The following is a 26,346-nucleotide window of genomic DNA, read 5'->3' on the forward strand; positions in this document are numbered from 1 at the left end:
CTCCCTCCAACACCGCTCGTCCGGCCTGGCGCGCCGTGGGCCTGGGTGTGCCCCCGGGTGACCGGCAGCCCGCCCGACAGTCCCCCTCCCCCGACCTGCCTGCCCCCCCACTCACACCTCCCCGACCCACCTGCCCCCCCACTCATACCTCCCTGACCCGCCTGCACCCCAGCTGGCTCCCCGGGGCCTCAGCTGCCCACTGGTGGCGGCCCAAGGTCCCTGCCCCCTGTCCTGCCCTGCCCCCGGGCTCCCTCCCCAGCCCCCCGGCCCCTGCTTCTAGCTCGGGCAGCGACACCACCTGCAGCTCCCAGGCCCCCTCCCCGCCCTTGTCCACACACCTGTGTCCCCCCTCCCTGGTCTGTCAGGACCCTCCTACTCGTGACAGGAAACTGACCGGCCCAGGCCAGGCTGTGCTGCTGCTCCAGCCCGGCGCCCCTTTCTCTATTCCTGCGCTGGTGTCTTGACGGGTCTCAGGTTCCGGCCTGCACGGTGGTCTCCCTGGGCCCTGCACCCGAGGGGAGGGACATGTCTCACGCCCACCCTGGCACCGAGCAGGCCCCAGACCATGACCAGCTGATGGCTTGAAGTGAGGCCTCCCCGGTGGAGGCGCTGTGTGCAGTCCGGAGGTGAGCAGAGGCCCATGGGGGCCTCCCCAGTGGGGAGCACAGAGCCCCTGGCCAAAGCCCCCACCCTCAGTGCTGGCAGAGGGGTCTCTGGAGAGGGGCGGGCACGGCAGCCTAGGAGAGACACCCCCCCCCCATCCTCTCCCTCGGGCCGCAGCTCCCTGCAGGCCCCAGGCGAGCCAGCAGGAGCCGGGTGTGACTTCGGCACATCACGGGGGGGGGGGGGGGGGGGGGCTCCTGGGGGCCCCGCCCACCTGCGGTCAGTCCCCAGAACTCTGGCATCGGCGCCTGCACTGCCACCAGCGAGGACGGAATCGCAGCCTCGCCCCTGCAGGCAGCCCTGCCACGCCTGTGCTGAGGCGGCCCCGGGGCTGTGCGGACACTGGCCTGGCCAGCCCTATCTTCCCACTCTGCTCCCAGGGGTCCCTGTGTCCCGCTCAGCTCTCGTCCCTGCACTGCCTCGCCTCACTGTCCATCCGCTCCCGTAGGCTGGGTCAGCCGGCCGTCAGACCCTCGGGGCAGGGACACCCTGAGGGCCAGCTGTGCATCCACACCCCGCAGTAGAACTCGGTGCAGTGACCTGTGGGTGGGGGATAACCCAGCCAGACCAGCAGAGAGGCTGTGAGCCGGGTCTACCCCCCGGGTTCCTGCGCGCCCTGAGCTGCCCCCCCCCCAGTACCCCCGCACGACCCCTGCTGTGGAGCTGACCTACACAGCCCAGCGAGCGCGCACCCGCGTGGCAGGCCTGAGTCTAGACAGATGTTGCCCTCTGCCAGCCACTGCCTGCCTGCTCCTGGCCCACCTCCAGCAGGGCCCAGGCGGAAGCGGCCCAGACGCTGTCCCCGGAGCCTGGCTGAGCTGCAGGCAGCCGCCCTGAAGGTTCTGTACGCGCCCACCTGCCCACCAGGGGCTTTCCCTCCCCCGACCCCCGCAGTCGTGTGTCCAGATGCTGCTGTCTTCAGCTTTATTCACTTTTGAAGTTTGCGGCTGTTGGAAGCTGGTTACACCTGACTTGGCAGAAACAACAAATGCCGTCACACTCAGGCGCTTCTCCCACCCAGGGCCCTGGCCTCCCGGGCCCGGTGGATGCATCACAGTGGGAGACCGCAGGGCCAAAACACCATGGGATGGTCCATGCCGACGGGTGAGGACGCGTCTGGGCAGTGGTCTCTGAGCGGCCCCCGGGGCTCCTGGTGGGCCGGCGTGAGAATCGTGGGCGTGCACGGGAGTCTCCCCCGGGGACAGTGGGACAGGCAGGCCGAGACTGGGCAGCCACCTGGCGACAGAGCAGGCCGGCGGCGGCTGGGGGCAGCAGGTAGCTCTCGGGCACCCCAGTGCCCGACCCGCCAGCAGCAGGCACGTGCGGCCAGGTGCATCGCGTGACGGAGCTCAGCCCAGGAGCCCTTGGGTCGGGGGTGACCGGAACGTTCCAGAAGCGCAGTCTGCTGGCACGCGCCTCCTGCTAGGACCACCAGAAGCTGACGGAGAAGCTGAGGTCGAGGGCGCGCACGTAGTGCCAGTACCGCACGGGGATGAAGAGCATGTCGCCCGGGCCCAGCACGCAGGACAGGAACGGGATCTCGGCGAAACGGGGGAACCTCTCCAGGTCGGGGTTCTCCACGTCCACCTGAGGGAGGCAGACACAGCCCAGCTCGGCCCGCGGTCCGGGATGGGCAGGGCGGGAGGCGGGGCCACCCCGGGCCGCCCAGCAGTGCCCACCTGGCTCGTGTTGTGGAGGAGGTGCGTCTCGTGGGGGTACAAGGCTTCCGACTCCCGTGGGGAGTACAGCCGGATGTACTTCCTGCCCATCACCTGGAAGGGAGCCCCAGGGTCAGCCCCGCTGCCCCCACCCTGGCCCAGCCCACCCCCACACAGGTGTGTGTGCTCGCACACAAACCTCCCTCCTTAAGGACATCAGGAATCGCTTACTTCCTTCTGCCCATTTTACAGCTGAGGACACTGAGGCTCAGGGAGGGGGAAGGAAGGGCCCACGCCAGGCAGTCTGGCTCCCCCCCTACCCCACCCCCCCAGGCCTCAGAGGTTCATCTCTGGTTCTGACCCTGGGGGTCGGTGGCCAGTCCCTGCGTTGGTGGTGGCCCCGACCTGGGCCAGAAAGTTCTGCTGGGGGTCCTGGTGGAGCGGGGACACGGTGCCGGGGGGCCCGAACCAGGCGTTGATGGTGATGTGCTCCTCGTCCCCGTCGCCCAGGCAGCAGTAGTCAGGGATGCCGATGTCCTGCCTCAGCTCCGGGATCTGTGGGGTCACAGGGGCGCGGTGACCAAGGCCAGGCCCGGCTCACCCCCCTCCCCACACACATCTGTCCTGGCACCGGATGCAACTTGGGCCGGGGCAGCACGGAGGGCGGGGTGCATTCGTTCCCGGGGCCCCTGAGCATGGTGGGCGCAGCCCCTGGGAACCATGTGGCAGCAGCCCCAGAGAACCTGGCGCACTGCTCTGGGCGTGGCTTGTCATTTCCCCGAGAGTATTTTAAAGGTCAAGATAAAGAAAATCAGAAAGGGGATGGGGCATGGACCAATTCCCGGGAGCTGTCCGCCGGCTACCAGTGGCAAAGAACCCCAACTACTGTCATGTGACTTACTGGCAGCAGGGGCGTGAGGACGGGCTGCACGGGGCCTGCCCCGGGCCTTTCCGTGGCACCGCCTAGGGTCCCTGAGCACTGCCAGGAGCTCACCCCGAGCACATCTGGGCATGGCCCAGCCTCCCTCCTAATAAGGTCATCTCTAGGAAGACATAAAAGACGCCTCCTTGACCTGTGAGAAACTAGGGCTGTTACAGTTTGTTCCAAATATGAGGAAGATTCTAGGCCCTAACTCATAAGCGATACGGAAAACCAAAGGACGAGGGCCAGATCGTGCGAGAGAGAAGAAACGAGATGCTAAGGGGTGGGGTCAGCCCATCCACAGGGAAATCCACATAAACCCTCATTTCTGATCAAATTAGCCGAGAGAAGGGCCAGGTGTGTGGGGGGGTGCAGGGTGAATGCCCCCCCCCATTCACGGGGCAGCCCAGGGCACAGGCACTCACGGCCCCGACCCAGCTGTGAGCCCCTCGGGGCTCGGCTGGAACCCCCCCTCCCGCCAATACTGCCATCGCGGGGGTTGTCCCGCCCTCATAACCGCTGCCTGTAACGGAGCGTCTGTCTAGTGGAGGGGGGCCCCGGTATCCCTGCCCCAGGCCTGCCCTGCTGCAGCTCACAGCCGGCCACCACGGCTGGACAGACTCTGGGCACTGTCAGGAGGCCCTCGGAGCCAGCTCCTCCCCCGGGCACTCTGAAGGCCCCTCTGCAGCCCCCCGGCCCTGTCCCGGTCCCTCCGGTGGGAGCTGCTGTGTGTGTTCCCGTTGGAAAGGCTGGAATGTTCTGGAATGTTCTGTTGGGAGCCCTGCCCTGACACTCTGGCTCTGCTCTCAGCCAAGGGAGGCAGGCAGAAGTGCTCTGCCACCCCCAATCCTCAGGGATCCTCCCGGCCCACCCCTGCAGATGGGGCGGTCTGCACTCCCAAGTGCTGGATGCTGAGTGGCGGCTCAGGCTTACCTGGTCGAAGAGCTGGTGCTGGGCCAGGTAGCCGATGTCCCTGGGCTGGTGCGCAGGAGAGGGGCCGGGGAGAGGAGTGGATCAGTCACGGGGTGGCCTGGGGAGCAACGCAGCCACACCCTAGGACCCTTCACGCCCCTCTGTCCTGCCAGGCCGGGTCCGGCCACACGCATCACGCGCGGTGTAACAGAAGCAGGATCAGACTCGAGCCCTGGCTCCGCCTTTGCCTTTTCCCTCTCCCCTGCTGACACGTCGAGACTGGCCTGCGGGGGGGACCCTCGAGCTCCACTCCCCACTGGGCACTGGGGTGGCCAGCAGCTTTCTGGGAGTGTCCCCAAACAGCCTTCCATTTGTGTCTGAGAGCAGAACCCGGGGACCGTGGGGCTCCTGCACGCTGAGCTCTTATGGCCCCTGCCCGGGCCTGGGCCCAAGTGGGGTAGTGAGTGGGGGCGCCCACTGGCCCCCGCTGACCGCAGCTTTGGCGGGCAGGAGTCCAGCAGATACTCGGGGGCCGGACCCTGAGTGCCCCCTCGCCACCTGTCAGCCCTTCTGGCTCTAACACGGCCAGGGGAAGCCAGTGTCTCGGGGACGGGGCAGCCTGGGCCGAGGGAGGCGGGAGCTTCCGGAGCACCCGGGTGGGGGTTGGGGAGTCTGCTGGCTAGAGCTGGGGGTGAATCAGGAGGCGCCCTCCCGTCACGCCTCACCTGCCCCTCTCGGCAGACGCTGAGCTGCCCCAGCCCAGGCCCCGAGCACACAGGCTGGGAACGGGCGCTTCTCCCTCCCACAGCAGCTGCCCGCACACTCTCGCTCACCCGACCACCCCACCGCACTGGCCCCGCCGCCCCCCATTAGCCCCGGGCCACAAGCGGCAGCGTGAAGGCTCGGAGTACCGCCCCAAGGCCCCAGCGGAGACTGCGCCCCAGCCCATACCTCCCCAGTGATGTGCGTGCTGATGAACTCGTCGACCGTCATGAGTCGCTGGGCCCAGTCCTCATCGGTGTACCTGGACCCCACCTCCACGGGCACGGTGCGACAGCCGGCCGTCGCCTGGATGTACTCCAGGCTGGGGAAGGAAAGGTCTCGTCGCCACGGCAGCTCGGCCCCTGGTCTGTGGGTGTGGCCCAACGGGGTGTCTATGTCCACACCCCCGCCCCGGGCCACGAAGCTCTGCGTGGGAAGCCCCCGCTTCAGCCCACAGCTCCTGCTCCGTGCCGCCCACCCCAAATCTGCGGTGGGGCCCGAGGGAACCACGGGGAGGGAGCCACGGCAGACACACACACACACGCGCACACGCGCACACACACACACACACACACACACACGCACGCACACACACACACACACACACACACACACACACACACACACACACGGTCTGTCCCTGACCCCGGGAACGTCACAGGCAGCCGTGAGCCAGGCGTGGCTGGGGAGCAGGGGGAGGGGGAGTCGCCCACCTCCACTTCCTCATGCACGGCCAGTGGTCAGTCACGCCTTCCAAGATCACGGGCCTCCCGGGGAGCAGGAAGTGCTCCCCGAAATACTGCAGGGACGGGCAGCGGACTCGGGGCACGGCGCTTCCCAGCTCTGGCTCTGGGAGGGGCACCGGGGCGCTCCTGGCCTTCTGGTTGGGACGAGAAGAAACCAGGTGGCACCCAGAGCAGCCCCGCTGGGCCTGGAGCCATGCCCCCCGCCCCTGAGACACTCGGGGGGCCCAAGGGGTCAGCGCTTCTGTCTCTGGACCGGAGCGGGGACATGCGGCTGCTCCTCCCGGCGTCTGCCTGGGCTGTTCCCTGTCCCAGACCCTCACTCTGCTGGCTTCTCCCTGGCCCGTTTACTGTGGGTGCAGCCAGAGCCACCACGAGCCACGGCCCACACCCCATGGCCCTACTCTGCGCTCTGATCCTCCTGGGTTGGACCCTTCACTGCCATATAACGGAGGGGGGAAACAGGCCCGAGCAGCCGGTGAGTGATCTATGCTGGGTGCTGGGTGCTGGCTGACGCTTCTGTGTGAGGCCTCTTGGGGCCTGCTCTTGGCGTCTCACATGCCCGTGGGGACACCGACTAGGTCGGAGGGGCAGACAGGGCCAGCGTTCAAACACTCGCCCCGTCTCGGCAGCCTGGGGAGGCCCGGGAAGTGACACACTCCACCCTGGGGCACGTGCTAGGCGGCGGCCCTGCCTGCACTATCTTGGAGCAGGGCCCCACCTTCCCCGAGCGGGCTGTGCCCTCCCTGGCACGCCTACCCGACGCGGAGCACCCTCTCTCCACCCGCCCGGCTCCCACCACACCCGACTCTGGCAGAAGCAGGAGGCCACCCCTGAAGCAGCCTCACTCCCTGGCCGGGGGTCGCAGGGCTCCCAGCCCACTGTGGCGGGGCCGGGCGCCGGGCCGGGCACCCCGAGGAAGCCAGGGAGGGCGGGGCAGCGCCCCCCATACCTTGGGGCGGGGCTGCGCGGGGCCGGGGCGCGGCGGGGGCCGTTTCCCCGCGGGCAGGTGCGCCTGGAGGACGGCGGCCACCCGCAGCAGGATGTCCCCCAGGATGGCCGCCCCCATCAGCAGGCCCATGTCGCAGACCCTCAGGGCCTCGGCCACGGCCGCGGGCTCGGCGGGCGCGCGGCACAGACACACGGCCTTCAGCAGGCAGCCGAGCGCGTACACGCGGCGCCAGTCCTTGTCCACGTCCCGCCAGGGCCCCGTGTTGAGCCGCTCCCAGGAGTAGTCGAGGACGGCGTCGGCCGCCTGCAGGCACGCGCGGGCCTGGCCCCCGTAGAGGAGCGCGGCCGCCCGCCGCAGCAGCCGCGCCACGCTGGCCGCCACGCTCGCGCCCAGGTCCAGCGCCAGTCCCTCCTGCGTGTCGGGCAGGAGCGCCCGGAGGGCCTCCCAGAGAGGGCCCCCCGCCGGGGCCTCCGGGGCGCTCGCTCCCGCCATCGGGGCGCTGCGGGGGGAAAGAGAACAAGTCAGGGCCAGCCAACCCCCACTCCACGCTCCCGCGCAGCAACCCGGACCCGCGGTGGGGAGAGCCGCGGCGGAGAGCACCTGCCCTGCTCTCCAGGGCGTAAGGTCCTGAGTCCGGCCCCCCGACCCCCCACATGTGCCAAGCGTGCCCCGGGCAGCCCGCTGCACCGCATGTGACTCCCAGCTGCGCTGTGGCCAGGGGAGAACGACCACTGCAGAAAGGGGTGTGGTCCCTGGCAAGCACCACGCGGCCCGGAAGATGTGCTGGAGGCTCAGCACCGGCCCCACAGAGCCCGGCAGAGGCTGGAGCCGGTGTGCAAGCGCCACCTCTGAAGGACCCGCAAACCTATTGGCCACGAGGGGAGGGAGAAATCGGAAAGAGTTGTTGATTTTTCAAAAATAAATAAAAGCAACTCCCTTTTCTTTTCTTTTTTCTGGAATAAAAGAATACGGGGCGGGGGCCCCACTCAACCCTGGAGGGTGTCCAGCGCTGGAAAAGCAGATTTCCCTCAAGGGACGCCTGCACACACCAGTCCCCCCGCCCCATGCTCTCTGGGCTGGTCCCCGGGAGCACCCACGAGGGGCCCTCCAGGAGGAGCGAGCGGGTGAGGCCAGGCCGCCCGTCTGCATCCTCGAGGCCCAGGGGGGCTGCTGAGCATGCCTCGAACATCCAAGGGGAACACGCCCTGCTCAGGACGCCCTGGCGCCCCCTCTTCTCCCACGCTCTGCTCCCCTCCGCTCCCCGGGGCCAGGATGAGGCTGGGTGTGGGGGAGCCTGGACCTTCCTTTCCTGCTCCCGCACCAAGTGCTCGCCTGTCTCCGGTGCTAGCCAGCGCCCCCTGCAGGGCGAGGACACACCCTCAGCTCTGCATTCTCTGGAGCCCCCAAGCAGGAAGGCGGCAGCAGGTGCTCAATTAAACCTTCTCTGGAAAGAACCCAGAGAGCGCCAGGCCGCCACTGCAGAGGACCCTGTGGCGCCTCTGCAGGCCTCAGCCTGGCACTGTTCCCGCAGCCGGCTGGTCTGGTCCTGGGAGTGAGCACCAGTGGGGGATTCAGTCGCCGACTAACTCATGCTACCATGGTCCAGGGGTTACGCCGAAACTTACTCCATGCCCTGCACTGTAGAGACTGCTTCACGCCAAAAGGGGTGACAAACTTTCCATGAAGGAGCAGACGGGGCAACTTCCAGCTTGACGGCCACGGTCACAGATGCCAGGCCAGTTGCCGGAGAGTGAAAGCTGACACATACAACATGGACGCCAATGGCTGGGCCTCCGCTGTCGTAAATCCTTTACAAAAACAAGCCCTGCTCACCCAGCTCAACTTCCTGGGCACACGGTGTGAGGCCACTTATTTACCAATCTTATTTCGGGCAGAGGAGGTGGTATAGGGGTTAGACCACGTGCCACCATGTGGCCCCTGAGCACTGCCACGGTGACTGAGGCCCTTGGCACCACAGGGCCTTTGCATCACCATATCCTTGAGCCTCACAGTGAACTAATGAGTTCGATGTGGCCAAGAATCACCAGCAGATTGTCTGGGCCCCCAGACCATCCAAAAAGGGAAAAAAAACCAATAAGCAAAAATTATTTTATTCTTCCGGTGCCAGGAACTGAATCCAGTGCTGGTTCAATTCAGAGAGAGAGAGAGAGGGTTCTAGAAATGGACAGAAAGATGCAGATGTGCTGGTCCTGAAGAAGGACCAAGGTCATCGAGCCCGGGCGAGCGGCAAGGCTGCCTGAACAGGCAAGGAAGGGCATGGATCGACTCCCCCTCCCACCCCTCAACTCTCAGAAGGGAACACAGCCCCCTGGATTCGGGCTGTGCTTGTAACACAGTCAGGTAGCAAATCTGTACTGCTTCCAGCCTCCGAGTTTTGGTCCTGAGTTTCAGCAGCAGGGAGCGCTCATGACTTGTTTCGCAACGACAGAGTTGGTCTGAGTTGGCAGAGGTGCCAAGATGCCACTTCTGTACCTGCTGCCTAAGATGCAACTCCCACCTGCACGACAGGCCCCGTTCTGGGTTTGACACAGGGCAGCAAGTGGCCCTGCGGGGAGCCTCACAGGGCAGAGAACTGAGGACAGTTCAGGGCACACAGCCCTTCCCCAACCAAGAACTTCCGGTCAGCAGCCACAGGATCCCCAGGCAGCTGAGCTCCTACGGTCCCCTGGGCCCGCCAGGAGAGACCTAAGTGCAGAGCCGGGTGTGTAAGCGCCCCCGGCACTGCTGGGTGTGGCTCAGAAGGGGGAAAAGGAAAAACACTTTAAAGAGAAATAAACTTTTATTTATTTGGCTTTTGGGTCACACCCGGCGATGCTCAGGGGCTACTCCTGGCTCTGCACTCAGGAATTATTCCCCGTGGTGCTCAGGGGACCATATGGGGTGCCGAGGACCAAAGCCACGTTGGCGGCACACAAGGCAAACACCCTCCCCTCTGTACTATCACTCTGCTCCTTTTTGGGGACCACACCTGGTGGCGCTCAGGGCTTGCTCCTGGCTGTGTTCAGGGATCACGGTAGGGCGTAGGGCACCATATGGGGAAGCCAGAATCGCACCCCGGTGGGTTGCGAGCAAGGCAAGCTGTACCATCTCCCCACCTATCTCTCGATCCACTGTACCATCTAAAAGACGAACAAACTTTTCGAATTCTCATTGCACTGTTTTCTCCAGTGTTCATCCTTTTTCATTATTAGGGCCTCCAAATTTGCCAGCGTGATTGTCCTACGGTGCGAGCTCAATACCGGGCTCCCTGCCGTTTGCCAGGCCACACACACAACTAACCCGGGCGAACACCAGGGTTATTCCTGGCAAACGAAGACCTTGCATCCTTGATACCTAGACCATATAAAAACAGCTTAGAGGGGCTGGAGCGATAGCACAGCGGGTAGGGCGTTTGCCTTGCACGCGGCCAACCCCGGGTTCGATTCCCAGCATCCCATATGGTCCTCTGAGCACCACCAGGGGTGATTCCTGAGTGCAGAGCCAGGAGTGACCCCTGTGCATCGCCAGGTGTGACCCAAAAAGCTAAAAAACAAAAACAAAAACAAAAAAACAGCTTAGAGGGCGGCCTGGGGGTGAGGCCAGCTATTGGCTGGGCTGGCCTCCAAAGATCTCTAGGGAGCTGCCAAAGGGTCTTTTCTGAAGGGGCTGGCGAAGCCAAGAGAAACGGGAAGGGTCGCGGAGGCCGAGCTATCAGAGACCTCAGTCCCCCAGGTGACCTTGCACAGCGCTGCGTGCGGGCAGCAAGCGAGCAAGGTCAGCTATAAGCAAACATTATTTTTTTGGGGGGTAGAGGCACCCCACTGTTCGGGACCCTTCCCCGGGGTGCGCACGTGCACCGTCAGCCCACCCCACCGACCCACCCACCCAGGAAGCAGCGTCTTTCCGCACAAGCGCCGGCCGGGAGAAGCACGCACAGATACTGCCGGAAAGCGAGGCGAGCCGGCACTGTCGCGCACTGTCGCGCGGGCCGGAAGTCGCGCCGGCGCGCACGCGCAGAGCTGCCTCCCGCGTCTCGCGGGGTCTGGGGAGGCGCCGGAGCAGCGTCCGGGTTGGGCCCCGCGCGGCGTGGGCTCGCCTCGCACGCCGGCTCCGCCGCGCCCGGGCTCCCGAGCGCCGCGTGAGGCCCTGTCTCGCGCGCTCCCCTCCCTCCCCCCGGCCTGTCCGCCCCCGGCCCGCGCCCGGCCGAGTCGCCCAAACTTACCTGAGCCTCTAGGCCATGTCCCACAGCCTGCGCGCCCCGCCGCCGGAAGTCCCGCCCCCCGGCGCCTGCCCCGTCCCGGGCCCGCGCGGGGCCTGTCAATCACTCCCACCCAGCGGAGCGCAGAGTCCTGGATACTCCGCGCGGGCGGGAGCTCGCCGCATCCTTCCTACTTCCGGGTGTCTGCTCTGCATTGCATGAGGGTGTTTTCGGCAAAGCAGTCTCGCCTGCACTGTTTTATCTATTTCATCCCGTTTTAAATTTTTTAAAATTTTTTTTGCAGAGCAGCTCCCCAAGTGGCCAAATACTTGGACTGTAGGAGAGTCACAGATGCCGAGTTTGAACTCCAAATAGCCTGTGGATGCCAAAAAGGGCACCACGCACCAAAGAACACCCAGAAGGGTGTGGGTATCAGTGTGGCAACTCAGCAGGCAAACACGGAGAGCAACTCCTGCCGCTGCTGCTGGGACGCTGCACGGTGTGAGCCCCGCTAGTGGTGGTGGTGTGGGGGGGATTTAAACACCTTCCCCGTGGCCCCCAAGGAGGCGAGCCTTAATACAACAAGGCACTATGAAACTGAAGCACAACAGCGAGGTGCTGTCTTGCCAGCTTGTTCGTTGTTCCCCCCCTCCCCCAAACTGGCTTATTGAGATGTATTCTAGGCACAGATGAAATGTTTTCATAAAAATAACAGTCTTTGCCTCTGGGTGTCACCTCCTGGGTGTGGCTTCATGGCCAGCCTCTCCCTTTCTTTCCCGGCCTTTGCTCTTTCCAGGCACCCTTGGAATCAGTCACTACTCGGACAGAGTGGTGGCAGAGGCGCTGAACAAACACACACACCTTCACCTGTCACAGCCGACTGATGTTCCATTTGATCAGGAGCCTGTGACTTAAGTGTTCGGGGGAACGTTTGTGGCCGGATTATCAAATGTATTTAAAATGCACACAAGGGGCTGGAGTGATAGCACAGCGGGTAGGGCGTTTGCCTTGCACGCGGTCGGCCAGGGTTCGATTCCCAGCATCCCAGATGGTCCCCTGAGCACCGCCAGGGGTAATTCCTGAGTGCAGAGCCAGGAGTGACCCCTGTGCATCTCTGGGTGTGACCCAAGAAGCAAAAATAAAATAAAATAAAATGCACACACACACACACACAAAAAAAAAAACTCTAAAATGGAAACATTTAGTTTGGCCCCGGAAGAGCCGTTTCAGTGACATCGGCCGCAGAAAGATGTAGAATCCCACTCTTGCAGTACCCCTGGTGGCCTGGGCTGGTGCTCTCTGCCTGCGTGTCTCTACAGTACATGGGCGTGAACCTGACATGACTGCACAGGAATGGGAAGGGAAATCCAGGGGTTTTGTTGGGTGGGTTTCACTGGAGGAGAGGCTAGAAGACCCTGATATAGAGCCCGACAAGCCCGATGCTCACCGCCCCTCCCAGGCTAAAGTTCTCTGTGAAGTGGGTTTGAAGGGAGCTGTGCACTGATGGAAGAGCAACATATTTCAGGCTTTCCCTCTCGCTCTCCAGTGCTCCGGAATCCATGTGTTCAAGCCTCCCATTCACCCGGCACGTTCACCTCCCTAGTCTATGTCCCAGGGTCCCCGAGAAGAAATAGGTGTTTGGACACTGGCCCTAGAGGTTTGAATTCAGTAGTTGTGGAGTGGACTCATTATCACCGGACACATTATAAAGCACTTCCCACCCATTTTCCATAATTACCACACCATATTTGATGGAGTTCAGACAGTAAGCAACAAATCACAGCGAGTTATATATACACATACCTACATACCTCTCGGAGAGTCCAGTAAGCTACCGAGAGTATCCTGCCCACATGGCAGAGCCTTGGCAAGCTACCTGTGGCATTTTCAATATGCCAAAAACATATAGTTCTCATTCTCCTGACCCTGAAACAGCCTCCAATCGTTGGGAAAGATGAGCAAGGAGAGGTTGCTAAAAATCTCAGGGCTGGGAGGAATAGAGACGTTATTGGTGCCCGCTCAAGTAAATCGACAATGACAGTGATACAGGGGTGGACTAGGAATGTGCTTTTGTACTTGTTCCATTTTAATAAAGGCTGCCCTGGGGCTTACTAAGATGTCTGGGGAGGTCAATGGGGGCAGACAGTAGAAAGTTCTGGAAGCTACCTAAAACTGACCTGAGGTGAGTCCACGGTCTCCCGGCCAGGCTGGCCCCTCCTGCAGTTGCACAGAGCTTTCTCCAGCCATCTTTCTTTGATTTCTCACCCAGATCCCACTCGGCCTATGGATCGCGATCGAGACAGACACAGCATTGTTCCCCTGCGGGGTGAACAGTACTATCTTCTGTGCTGTGATGTTCTCTGGAGAGTTTTCTTGGAACCTAGAGGGTCTTCTTCAATTTCTTTGCCCTGATAACAGAACCTCCCACCCTTACCTCATTCATTCAACAAGATAAGGTGTGTCCTGTACTTGGTGTTGGAGAAATGATGTCCATGAGAGAAACATTTCCCCTTGTTCTTTGTCTGACCCAGGATGGGGACAACTTGGGCAAGCTGGGGCGGGAATATATGGGTTCCTGGGGCATTTATATATCCGTCCTGGGCCGGTTCTATCTCGTGTGCGTGGTCCCAGGATGGGGCTTGGGGGGGTGATGGACTGTGACAAAAAACACAGGCGGCTAGAGTGTATGGTCTAAGAAAGACACTATGTTATTCCCCCTAAGTAAAAACCTCAGACTAAATTTATTATTGTTACTATTATTTTTGCAGTGTCAGAATTCAGACAGGGCATCAGCCAACAGGGCGTGTGTCCTCCTACTGAGCCGACCTGCTTGACTATAGATTTATATTTTTTTCTTTTCATAAATTTATTTTACTTTAGGTACCATGGTTTACAAATTGTTAGGATTTCTTTTTAATTTTTTACAATTTTATTGACTGCAAGATAGTTACAAGCTTTCATGTGTGGGTTACAATCTCACAATGATCAGACACCCATCCTTCCACCAGTGCACATTCCCCACCACCAATATCCCCGGTATACCCCCCTTTCCCACCCTTCTCCTGCCTCCATGGCAGACAATATTCCCCATACTCTCTCTCTACTTTTGGGCATTATGGCTTGCAACACAGACACTGAGAGTCGATTATAGATTTAGAGAAACATTCCCGGGATAATACAGGGCATTACTCGCCTCACTTTCCCTATTATTTAGGTTAATGTGGTCCGTTTGTTACAATTAATGCGCCAATATTGCCATCTATTAGTGTAATACTTTACCTGTCCTTTTTCTGTCCCAGGATTCCATCCCGGATGCCTCTCGGCATTTGACCTTCACGTCTCCTTTATGTCCTTGTCCACAACAGTTTCTCATTCTTTTCTTGGTTTTGATGACCCTGGGCCACTTTGGGGAGTACTGGGGTGAGATTTTGTAACTGTCCCTTCTCTTGAGAACCTTCTTTTCTTTCGGTTTTGGAACACACCTTTCTGTGCTCAGGGCTTACTCCTGACTCTAAACTCAAGGATCACTCCTGGCAGGTTCAGGGAACTGTATGGAGTGTTGGGGACCAAATCTGGGTGGGTTGCACGCAAGGCAAGTTCCCTACCCACAGTACTATCTCCCGCCTCCCACCCCGCCAACTCCCTGGGAATTTTCTGATTTTTCTCACAGGCAGGCAGGGCGAGGGGCTTGGGGCAGAGACCACACAGATGACGTGGTGTGCCTGTCCCAACACATCGTTTCATGGTTAGGGCTGGTCACGGTGGAGTTCACCTTCATGGTATGGTTGTGGGAGCTGTGAGGGGGGGTCTTTCCCCACCTTCAGGCTGTGGTGGGTGGGTGTCACTGATTACATGCAGCCCCACTGTGGAGGGGAGAGGGAAGCTCCTCTTCCTTGAGGGAGATTAACTACATGGGGTGTTGGGAATTCTGCATGGAGAGGGGATTCCTCCCTCTTCTTCCCCATAGTTATGCATGTGATCCCTGATTTATAGCAACAAAGACTCATAGTTTTTTAGGATAAACTTTGGGTTCAAATCCAGTAATATAAAAGGTCCCAGCCTTCAAAACTGTACTGTTTTCTCGTCACTGTGCATGTGTGTGTGTGTGTGTGTGTGTGTGTGTGTGTGTGTGTGTATGCACGAATGAGCTCATGCTCTTGTGCTCATGTGAAAACTTTCTAAACTTTTGAAACAATGAGCTGCTCCAGGCTCGTGGTATGTATTTCCTGCCCTAGCCAGACGCAGGCACTTCTGAAAGGAGCTGAGGTTCCATTTATTAGAGAAAGCGTTACGAAACCAAGATCTGAGGGCTGGGCGTGCTCAGTGGGGCTGGCTTGACTGCCATCGTGCAATTTCCCTTCAAGCGGTGGCTCATGTCTGCCATCATTCCAGGCCCGCTCAAGTGAAGGGTCGGGGGGACATGGTTCTCCATGTGTTGTCATCGTCCCACCATGATGTCTCATGGAATGTGCTTTAATGATGTCACTAAGGGACTCTTCAAGGTTTGGCCTTTCTTAAGGATGATTTTTACTTGATACCAAGTTAATGCCATCAATAATGTTGAGTCACATGGTGAGACAATCATTTCATTCTTAGATCTTTCCCTGACCTTTGTTGGAGTCAAGGAGAAAGTCTTTTGGTTTGCTACCAAATGTTTTCAACACATTATAACCCTTGGATTTATCTTTTTAAGTATTACTCATTTATTTATCTTTATGTCTCTAGGGATTGAACCCAGGGCCTTAATGTGAGACCCTGAGTCACATTCCTGGCCTTTTTCTGTTTTTGGAGAGGACTGAGGGTTTGGGACCTGACTCGTGGCTTGCTTAGGATTCACTCTTGGCAATGCTTGGGGGACCACACGTGGTGCTGGGGTCTGCTACATTAATGGAAAATGCCTCCATTCCTGTGCCATCTCTTTAGCACCCTGAAGCATCATGGCTTGAAGCCTCTTTCAGCAAAGGTTTCTGGGTAAAGTTTCATCATATTGTGTTATCTGTTTGGCAGTTACCGTCAGTAGCAGAAACACTTCCTGCTCCCCAGCAGGTGTGTGCACCCCACATATCTCAGTCCTTGAAACGAGACAGGACCATGCTGGATCTTAGTCCGGTGGACTCTGTGTGGAAGGTTTAAAAGACACTGACCCAAAAACACACTGCTGATGTGGAAGTCGATGTGGGGGGTCTCTGTGGGGGTCTTGTTCTGTTCAGCAGGGAGAACCCTTCGTGGGGCTGGGAAGGGGACGCAGCCGAATGAACAGACGCAGAGCCCGGAGGAGGGAGAAAAGGCATTTATTCTATGGCAGTTACAGTATTTATACCTCCCTGCTGGGAGGAGGTGGTATAGTATGCACGCCCGGGACCCCCAATAGAAATGCAGGGTGTGGCATGGGCTTTAGCTAGTAAGAAACAAATGCTGATAGGATAAGATCAGTAAGATTAGGAGTGGCAACCTTTGCTAGGTGTGGCATGGGGTTAGCTACTGATAAACAACTAGTGACAGGATAAGATCAGTAAGGTAAAATGGCTCCCTAGTGCTGAAAAGTCATCTGCACTTCTATGTTTATCGCAGCACTATGTACAGTAGCCAGAATCTGGAAACAACCTGAGTGCTCGAGAACAGATGACTGGATTAGAAAAACAACAAACTATGGTACATCTACACAATGGAATACAACACAGCCACCAGGAAAAATGAAGTCATGAAAATTGCTTACTGGGGCTGGAGCTATAGTACAGCAGGTGGGGCATTTGCCTTGCCCATGGCTGGCCTGAGTTCAATCCCCAATATCCCATATGGTCCCCCGAGCACCGCCAGGGGTAAACCCTGTGCATCGCTGGGTGTGACCCAAAAAGAAAAAGAAAAGAAAATTGCTTGTTACTGGTTGGATATAGAGAGTATCATGCTTAGTGAAATGAGTTAGCAGGAGAGGGACAGACATAGAATAAGAACACGTATCGCACTTATTTGTGGGATATAAAAAATATGTAGTATGAGGCTAATACCCAAAGACTACAGAAACAGGAGTCAGGACTGGTCCATCGTTGGAAGCTTTTTAGTACCTATATTGCAAACCATGAGGCATGAGGCTTGTCCAAATGTGTGGAGAGGGGCCTTGAGCATGGCTGTGGCTAGCCTCACACATGAAGGTACCGGCAGAGGAACCCAGGTGTGTGGGACCCAGGGCTGAGACTTCCAAGCCTGCTCGGATCGGGACTGGGTCTCCTCCGCCCAGATTTCCCAGTTCCCAGTAGCTAGGTGGTCACACCCTAGGGACTGCACCCCTGGCGCTGTGGAATCCCATCAACAGCCAGCATCCAGAGATTTAAAAAGCAAGCGCGTGATATCTTACAGCCTACTTCTCCCCCTGGGAGAACTTGGCAAACTACCGGGAGTTTCCTGCCCACATGGAAGAGCCTCACATGGTCCCCGTGGTGTATTCATATGCCAAAGTCAGTAACAAGCTGGGTCTTATTCCCCTGACCCTGAAAGAGCCTCCAATGTGGCATCGTTGGGAAGGACGAGTAGAGAGAGGCTTCTAAAATCTCAGGGCTTGGACGAATAGAGACGTTACTGAGACTGCTCGAGAAATTCGACAATCGAAGGGATGATGATGATGATGATGATGATTGCAAACCATAATGCCCAGGGAGGGAAATAGAGAGAGGGAGAGAGAGAGAGAGAGAGAGACAGACAGACAGACAGAGACAGAGAGAGACAGAGAGAGACAGAGAGAGGAAAAAAAGTGCTTCCATAGAGGCAGGCTGTGGGGTGGTGCTTGGCAGGAGAAAAACTGGGGACATTGGTGGTGGGAAATGTACGCTGGTGAAGGGAAGGGTGTTGGAACATTGTATGAGTGAAACCCAATCATGAATAACTTTGCAACTGTGTATCACACAGTGATTTACTAAAAAGAAAAAAAGAAAAGCCACTGGACCATGCTCCAGCAATCCTGTCACCTGTCCTAAGATGCCTGCCTGTGTCCCAGACACCCCCTAGGGAGGGGAGCAGCCCTCTGCCCTCTTTGACAGGCAAAATATTTTGATCTGAAAGCTTCCACCTCTTGGGCTCGATGGTGACTACCTCTTTCTCTACCCTTTTCTGTCTGTTGCATTTCACTGCATGATCCTTGCAAATGTTAATTGTTTTAGTTTCGGGGCTACATCAGGTGGTACTCAGGGTTTTCTCCTGGTTCTGCACTTGGGAATTCCTCATAGCAGGCCCCAGAGGGTCATCTGGGCTTGGGGATCAAACATGGGTCCACTGTACGGCCAGCGCCCAAGTCTCTAGACTTTGCGGCATTCAATGCAGATTTTAGGCCAAATGTATTTGCCAAAATGTGGGGTGTGGCCATTATATAAAACATTTACTTATTCATATAATTAGTTTTTGGTGGTTGCTGTTGTTTTTGCACCACACCTGGGCTGGCTCTGTGGAAACACTCCTGGCAGTACCGGAAGGCCCATATGTGGTGCCGGAGACCAGGGTTGGCTGTGTCCAAGGCAAGCGTCTTCTCCCTGTACTATCTCTCTGGCCTCATACGAAACTAAACTTCAGATTATTTTTGATTAGTTCTTTTATGTAAAGCTTAAAAAAAGACTTCATGCTGCTATATCTTAAGAACAAGAGTGATTGGGGCTGGAGCAATAGCATAGCAGGTAGGGCGTTTGCCTTGCATGTGGCTGACCTGGGTCCCAGCATCCCATATGGTCCCCTGAGCACCGCCAGGGGTAATTCCTGAGTGCAGAACCAGGAGTAACCCCTGTGCATCGCCGGGTGTGACACCAAAAAACAATAACAACAAAATAAAAAAACAAGAATGATGATTATGTGTGGCGATGATTATGTGGTGAAATATGGTATCACTGTATCACTGTCAGCCCGTTGCTCATCGATTTGCTCGAGTGGGCACCAGTAACATCTCCATTGTGAGACTTGTTGTTACTGTTTTTTGGCATATCGAATACGCCACGGAGAGCTTGCCAGGCTCTGCTGTGCAGGCGAGATACTCTCGGTAGCTTGCCAGGCTCTCCAAGAGGGGCGGAGGAATCGAACCTGGGTCAGCTGTGTGCTAGGCAAATGCCCTACCCGTAATGCAGTTTAATAGGCAGGCGATACTGGATACTGGAGAACAGTATCAGAAAAACAAAGCTGTTTTCCTTTTTTTGCTTTTTGGGTCATACCTGGTGATGCACAGGGGATACTCCTGGCTCTGCACTCAGAAATTACTCCTGGTGGTGCTCAGGGGACCATATGGGATGCTGGGAATTAAACCTGGGTCGGCTGCGTGCAAGGCAAACTCCCTACTTGCTGTGCTATCGTTCCAGCCCCCAAGTTGTTTTCCTTTTAGGGTAAGCTAGTTAAGGGTAAGAGGGATGAAAGATTTGCTAGGTGATACTCAGACATGACCAGAATCTTAAAAACCAGGACTCAGACCTCTAGCTGTCGGGAAAACACTGCCGTATTATCCTCATCTCTTCGGGGGAACTTTATTGGCCTTCATTAGACTTGGCTAGAAAACGAGTGTGATTTCCCATTCGTTCCTGGATGTCCTGGAGCTTAAATAACAATTACAAAAATCTCTTCATTAAAGCTGATTAGCCAGAGATTACCTGAAAAGATGTGAATTTTCAATTTGATTGGAGCTCTAAATAGCTGGACTTGGCCCCTAGTATTCTCCAGATACGGAGCGAGGCTAATAGACTCTGGGATAGAGAACCTCTCAAGTCTTTCCGTTCGTGGGGGGCTAGTTAGAGGCGGTGCAAGTGATAACCGAGTGGAAAGGAGCCGTAGCTAAGAGGGAAAGGATGGAACATCATTCCAGCCCGGAGCAATCCATGCCAGGCGTGTGCTGGCTACCAAGGAATTGGGTCTTGGCATGGTGATTTGCATGTTGGATGCTGCTAAAATATTCATGCGTTTGACTGTGTCTTTTCCAATTAGAGATAATAAATGCAGATTTGGGCAGCCATATGTTTTGTTTTGATGTAATAGTTTTAACCTTTATTGTGTGTGGGTGGGGGGGGGCGGTGTATGTGACTCTGGTTCTCTAGGGCTTGTCTGGTTTGAGGATTTGAGGCAAGCTGGTATTTTAGAAGGCAGTGTGATTATCTTATTAGAGATTAGTTCTTGGATGGGAAAAAAAACCAGACAATCTTCTTTCAGTACAAACTCGCTTTCTCATTTGAATCCCATTACTCTAACTTACTCCCGCCCCACCTCCCCAGCACATATTCCACCCCCTTCCTTTCTCTTGAGGGAGATGAATCACTCTAAACTTCAATCACTCTAAACGTCAGTTTCCATATATCTGTAAAATAGCAATACCTGTGAGAATTTTGTGAGGAATAAAGATATTGCAGTGGAGGCATTTAGCAGAGTTTGGCGCATAGTAGGCATCCAATAAGTGATACTTTTTATTAGTATCAGCTGTGTGCCTTTCAGCAAGTTACTTAACCTCTCTGAGCCTCAGTTTCTCCATCTGCTTAGTGGAATGATGCTCTTCTTTACACCAGATTGTGGGACAAAGGAGATACTTAGATACTATTTGTGCCGAGTGCTCAGTGAGAGAATATATGAATGAATCCTGGAATCAAGGTCACAAGTCAGGGTCCAGCTTCCACCCTCTAAAGCTTTATGTGAGACAGTAATTTTGTTTCTCTTCTGTGAGACAGTAATTTTGTTTCTCTTCTCACTGTGCCCGTTGCAGGATGGACCGGAAGCTCTGCTCCAGGCAATCCTTTGGGGGACCCGCTTCCTCCTAGAGGCGGCTGTGCTTTGCTGGCACCTCACGAGTCTCCTCTTTCAGCCCAGGATGGGAAAGAGAGAGGCGATCTCCCCTAGGGGATTACTGTGGACTAGTCCTGACCGGGGCACTCCCGTTCTACTTCTCTGAGCAACCCAGTATAAACCTGGCTGCAAGGGATTCTGGGAGGTGGTCCACAGAGTGCCCAGGAAAGCCCTTGCAGTCAGCAAAGAGGGCGGTGTATACACCGGATGGAGGTCAGAGGAACCACTAAGTGAGGGTTGCCAGGGGCCAGAAGGATAGTACAGTGGGTAGGGCACTTGCTTTGCATGTGGCTGACCTGGCATCCCCTGTGGTCCCCTGAGCACCTCCAGGAGTAATTCCTGAGCTTGGAGCCAGGAGTAACCCCTGCTGGTGTGGCTCAAACACACACACACACACACACACACACACACACACACACACACACACCACAATGTAAGGGTTGCCAACAGTTTCTACTCACAAAACAAACAAACGCAACTAAGTGGGAGCGGATGCTGTGTGGTCACCATCCGTGCGGCAGCTTCTCCTCCCCCCCGCCCCCTGTCCTTGTCCCTTGCCTGGGCGCAGTCGATTAGAGAGCCTCCATTGTTTATCTGATTGCATTAAAAGCGCCACCCGGCACAGGCGCCGCAGTCTGCCACTTCCAGCCCTAAGTGGGGCATTCTTTTGCGAGATGGATCGATCTTTTAAATGACAGCATCTGTTTGCTTGTACACATTTATTTATAATGCTTCCCTCGGCGAGGAGCGCAGGGGGGTCGGTGAGTGATCGCCAGCTGTTGGAGTCAGTCGGGGGAGAGAGGCAGTGATCTGATCTGTGAAGGGGCGTCCAGGTCCAGGCCAGAAGCAAGCAACCCCCAACGGACGCCCCCCCACCCCGCCCCCACCCCAACCCCCAATCCTGGGGAGGGAATTGCACTCACTCCCCACACCTCCCAGCCCCCCGAAGGAGATGCAGCCTGCCTAGGTAAGGTAAGAGAGCTGCAGGGAGCAGAGGCAGGTGGCTGTGAAGGGCCCTTCTTGGGACTGAGGGGGGCTGGCAGGTGCGGAGGGAGGAAGTACTGAGGGGAGGGGGTCCCCCCAGTGTCCTGGTGCCGCTGACCAATCCAATCTCCAGGTGACATAGCTGAAATCCGATGCCCCTCCCTTGCTTCCCCTGCCCCTTGTTTTGTTTTGTTTTTTGTTTTTTTGAGTCACACCCAGCGATGCACAGGGGTTACTCCTGGCTCTGCACTCAGGAATTACTCCTGGCGGTGCTCAGGGGACTATATGGGATGCTGGGAATCGAACCCGGGTCGGCAGCGTGCAAGGCAAATGCCCTACCCGCTGTGCTATCGCTCCAGCCCCTCCACCTGCCCCTTGGATGCAGCCAATTAATCCTAATCTTCTCTTTTGGTTCCTCTCCTGGCTCTTGAACCCCCGCCCCCAACAATAATAATAAATAGTTGCTAATCTATAAGAGTAGGATATTTTCATTTTTGCTGCAAAATTCTTATGCGAGAGACCTGGCAGCCCCGGAGAAGACCCCCATGAGGCGGCACCGTCAGACGGTTGCCTGCGGTAAGGGTATGTGAGCTGGCATCTTGTCCAAACCCTCACTTTTCTTTTGGGGGGAGGCAGTAACCCAGCATTGCTTAGGGCTGGCTCCTGACTCTGTGCTCAGGGACTCAGGCCTGGCGGGGTTTGAGGGAGTCTGTGTGCGGAGCCAAGCATCAGACCCAAGTCAGCATGTGCAAGGTCAAAGCCGTCCCCGCTGCACCCATGGTCCTGCTCTTGGTGTCGCATCAGCACCTCTACCCCAGGATTCTCTCTCTTCTACCTGACCCCGTGGGTGTCTGAGCGCTCAGCTGCTGGCTGCCATCAGTCCCACCAACATAGGTGTTTCTTGGAGCAGGGATAAGGATGGAGGGTCTTTTTTTGGGGAGGGGGGCGGGGTGGTCCCATGAGCTGGTTCTGAAAGCAACAGAAGGCTTCTGCTTCTGAAGGGATCACATGATCAAAGGTGGGCCATCTCGGTGGCCGGCCAACTCTCCCAGCTGTGAGACCTATAGCATCTGGACGCTGTCTGAGAGCTGAGAGGCGTCTTTCTCTGACAATGGGGCAGCCGGGAGGACTGCAAGATAGAGGAGGCCTCTAAGCTAGCAGGGCCAACTGTTGTGGTGCAGGGAAATTCCCCCACTCCCGGGAGTCTTCTCAGAGAGCACAAACATGTCAACCCTGGGAAGATTGGCAGGAGAATCTGTGCAGGGAATGTAGGTGCCATAAATTCCAAAGAAACCAGGATGAACGGGGGCCTGTACCCTGCTAGGGAATAGCCCAGGAGTTGGGGTGTCAGGGAGAGAGTGGAGGGGTCGGAGTGAAAATGAGACGCAGAATCTCTGAGTGACCTCTTCTAGATGTGAGTAGGCTGAAAATCACAAATGATCACAAGGACAAAACCACCGAACAAATCTGGTTAGGTCACAGGGACAGGAAGTGGGTCGTCGAAACAGTCAGTCAATGTGTAGAACTAGAAGCAAAGGGTATTAATCATGAATTGCACCAACCAACATATGTGTTAAATGAAGAATGCGGCTCACCCCGCCAGATGCTGTGTAGCGTGTATGAAAACCCCGTGTGCGCTGTTCCTCGGGGTTCTGCCTCTCTGGGAACTAGCCAGGCTGACCCTGTCTGCACAGGTAAGTGGCTTTTCCCGCATGTTTCTTGGGTGCCATCTGTTTCGGGGTCATATTTCTACACCAGGTGTCTCATGGGACTAGGATGAGACAATTTTTATATTTTTAGTTTTTTCCTTTGTTTTTTAAAAAAATTTAGTTTATTATTTAATTGAATCACTGTGGGATACACAGTTACAAAGTTATTCATGATTGGGTCTCAGTTATCTAATGTTCCAACACCCATCCCTTCACCAGCGTACATTTCCCACTACCAGTGTGTCCCCCGTTTCCCTCCCACCCCCACAAACTGCCTGCCTCGATGGCGGGCACTTTTCTTCTCTCTTGGGGAGACCTTTTTTTTTATTTTATAATAAATTATTCCTCTCTTTGTTTGCCCAGGCTTAAAGTCAGTTTCCCTGATAGAAGGGTTATTTCTAGAGGCACCTCAAATTCCAGGCCTTCTGCATTCCATAAGGAGATGGTGACAGCTCCTCCTGTCCCCCCAGCCTCAGTTGGACCCTAGTCCCTCACACCCAGTGGACTGGTCTGGGGAAAGCAAATCTGCTTTGGGCATCTTGGAGGAGGGGTCCTTGGGGGCATTCTGAGGCTCCCCTCTCTACAGAGATGAGGCCCTGGGGGTCAGAGACAAAGTTTGACTGTACTCATTTGTGGAATATAAAATTACATAATATGAGACGAACACCCAAGGACAGTAGACACAGGGCCAGGAAGCTTGCCCCATAGTTGGAAGCCTGTCTCTTGAGCTGGGGGAGAAGGCAGCTGGGATAGAGAAGGGATCACTAAGACAATGATGGTTGGAGGAATAGTTCGGGATGGGAGATGTGTGCTGAAAGTAGATAAAGGACCAAACGTGATGGCCTCTCGGTATCTATATTGCAAACCATAATGCCCCAAAGTAGAGAGAGAGTATGTGGGAATACTGTCTGCCATGGAGGGAGGGGGAGGGTTGGAAAAGGGGGGGTAATACTGGGGACATTGGTGGTGGAGAATGTGCACTGGTGGAGGGGTGGGTGTTTGATCATTGTGGGATTGTAACCCAAACATGAAAGCTTGTAACTGTGTCTCACAGTAATTCAATAATAATAATTTTTAAAAATCCTTAAAAATAAAATAAAATCATGGCCTGGCCAAAGGGGGAGAGGGAGAAGTTTAAAAGCTTTTTGTCTCATTTCAAGAGATACCCAATTAAAAACAATTTTTTCCCCATTTTTGGGCCACACTCAGCAGTGTTCAGGGCTTATACCTGGCTCTGTGATCACTCCTGGAGGGTCTTGGGGGAGACCCTATGGGGTCCCGGGAATCAAAACGCAGGGCTGCCACTGCAAGGTGAGGGCCCTACCCACTGCCTATCGCATCCTGCTTCTGTTTCTTGTAGCAGTTCATATTGCTTCACCTGCTTCTGGCAGCGTTAATCGCCAGGGCGTGTAAACAACCCAAATGTCCAGTGACAGATGAGTGGATAAAGAAGTTGTGGTATGTGCTTATGTATATATACAGCATCACTCAGAGAGCTTTCAGGCCTCGAAGGAGCTGTGTGTGTGTGTGTGTGTGTGTGTGTGTGTGTGTGTGTGTGTGTGTGTGTGTGCATGCATGCGCACATACGCTTGCAAATATAATTTTAAACTAGTAATTTTCTTCTTTTATTTATTTATTTATTTATTCATTCATTCATTCATTTGCTTTTTGGGTCATACCTGGCGATGTACAGGGGTTACTACTGGCCCTGCACTCAGGAATTACTCCTGGCAATGCTTGTGGGGACCATAAGGGATGCCTGGGATTGAACCTGAGTCAGCTGCGTGCAAGGCAAATACCCTACCTGCTGTACTATCGCTCCGGCCCATGAAGTAATTTTCACATCCTTTAACTAAATGCCCAGGAGCGGCATCACTCATCCCTGTATGAGTCTCCGGGAGAGGTTCAACTACCTCAGAACAGGGCTATTTTAACTCCTTTTTTCAGTTTTGTTGGTGCTCAGGGCTCACTCCTAGCAGTGCTCAGGGGACCATATGGGGTGCCAGGGATCAAACCTGGATTGCTTGTGTGCAAGACTCATGCCCTCCTCATGGTGCTATCACTCCTTTTCCAGGGCTTTTCCAACACGGTGCCTTTTTACCTGAGGCATTTTTCCACAAACCTGGGACCATAGATACATAACACAGGTTTACAAATCAAACCCTTATTGGTAATAAATCATAATTTTATTTTAAATCATATATATATGATGAGCTGGAGCGATAGCACAGCGGGTAGGGCATTGCCTTGCACGCGGCCTTCCAGGGTTCGATTCTTCCGTCCCTCTTGGATAGTCCGGCAAGCTACTGAGAGTATCCCACCCGCAAGGCAGAACCTGGCAAGCTCCCTGTGCTGTATTCGATATGCCAAAAACAGTAACAAGAAGTCTCACAATGGAGACGTTACTGGTGCCCGCTCGAGCAAATTGGTGAACAACGAGACGACAGTGCTATAGTACAGTGCTAGTGCTATATATATATATATATATAAAGTGCTATATATATCATAATATTATATATATGATAATGCCCTATGAAACGTGGGAATTCCTCCAATACCAAAACATACCTCAGCACTCAGCTCCTGCGTTTCCCTCCGTCACGCCCAGTCCAGTCCCACCCTCAGATTTCTTTTTTTTTTTTTTTTTTTTTATAGTTTATTTTTAATTAGTGAGTCAACGTGAGGGTACAGTTACAGATTTATACATTTTTGTGCTCATGTTTCTCCCTTACAAAGTTTGATAACCCATCCCTTCACCAGTGCCCATTCTCCACCACCAGTAAAACCAACATCCCACCCCCCCTTCCCAGTCCCGTCTCCCCCCACCCCACACTGCCACTATGGCAGGGTATTCCCTTTTGTTCTCTCTCTCTGATTAGGTGTTGCCACCCTCAGATTTCTTGTTGACGTTTCTGGACATCACCAGCGAGACCCCCGTCCCTCCCTGAGCCCCCCATCTCTTGTCCTCTGTGGGCCTCTTCATACCTGCTTGGCCAACTTGGTCCCAGATTGAACGCTTCCCGGCCCCAACACGGTGACGGAATGATCATATGC

At 56.0% G+C, this 26,346-nt stretch overlaps 1 protein-coding gene across 4 annotated transcripts; it reads right to left on the bottom strand.

The window, feature by feature from the left end:
* Positions 1-1,564: 1,564 nt before the first annotated feature.
* On the bottom strand, positions 1,565-10,914 carry KDM8 (lysine demethylase 8). Of its 4 annotated transcripts, none has more exons than XM_055135699.1 (7): positions 10,835-10,914; positions 6,613-7,111; positions 5,631-5,797; positions 5,107-5,239; positions 4,177-4,221; positions 2,727-2,876; positions 1,565-2,435 (listed from the first exon to the last, which is right to left on the bottom strand). In XM_055135699.1, exons 2-7 carry the CDS (start codon positions 7,102-7,104, stop codon positions 2,013-2,015), a joined length of 1,410 nt encoding a protein of 469 aa, XP_054991674.1. In that variant the 5' UTR covers positions 7,105-7,111; positions 10,835-10,914; the 3' UTR covers positions 1,565-2,012. The 4 variants fall into 4 exon arrangements, 3 of the variants coding, with proteins under 3 accessions (XP_054991674.1, XP_004615982.2, XP_054991676.1); XM_004615925.2 differs by lacking the exon at positions 10,835-10,914 and having other exon boundaries at positions 1,565-2,250; positions 2,343-2,435; positions 6,613-7,793; XR_008629786.1 differs by lacking the exon at positions 10,835-10,914 and having other exon boundaries at positions 2,205-2,250; positions 2,343-2,435; positions 2,683-2,876; positions 6,613-7,795.
* Positions 10,915-26,346: the final 15,432 nt, after the last annotated feature.

This window comes from Sorex araneus, chromosome 4 (genome assembly GCF_027595985.1).
Source record: "Sorex araneus isolate mSorAra2 chromosome 4, mSorAra2.pri, whole genome shotgun sequence".
Lineage (NCBI taxonomy): Eukaryota > Metazoa > Chordata > Mammalia > Eulipotyphla > Soricidae > Sorex > Sorex araneus.

Coding starts and splice junctions, on each gene's coding strand:
- KDM8 (XM_055135699.1), bottom strand. CDS start 7,104: ATGGCGGGAGCGAGCGCCCCGGAGGCCCCGGCGGGGGGCCCTCTCTGG. Junction 5,240..5,630: donor CCGTGCATGAGGAAGTGGAG/GTGGGCGACTCC, acceptor TTCCTTCCCCAG/CCTGGAGTACATCCAGGCGA. Junction 2,877..4,176: donor AGCACCAGCTCTTCGACCAG/GTAAGCCTGAGC, acceptor GTGACCCCACAG/ATCCCGGAGCTGAGGCAGGA.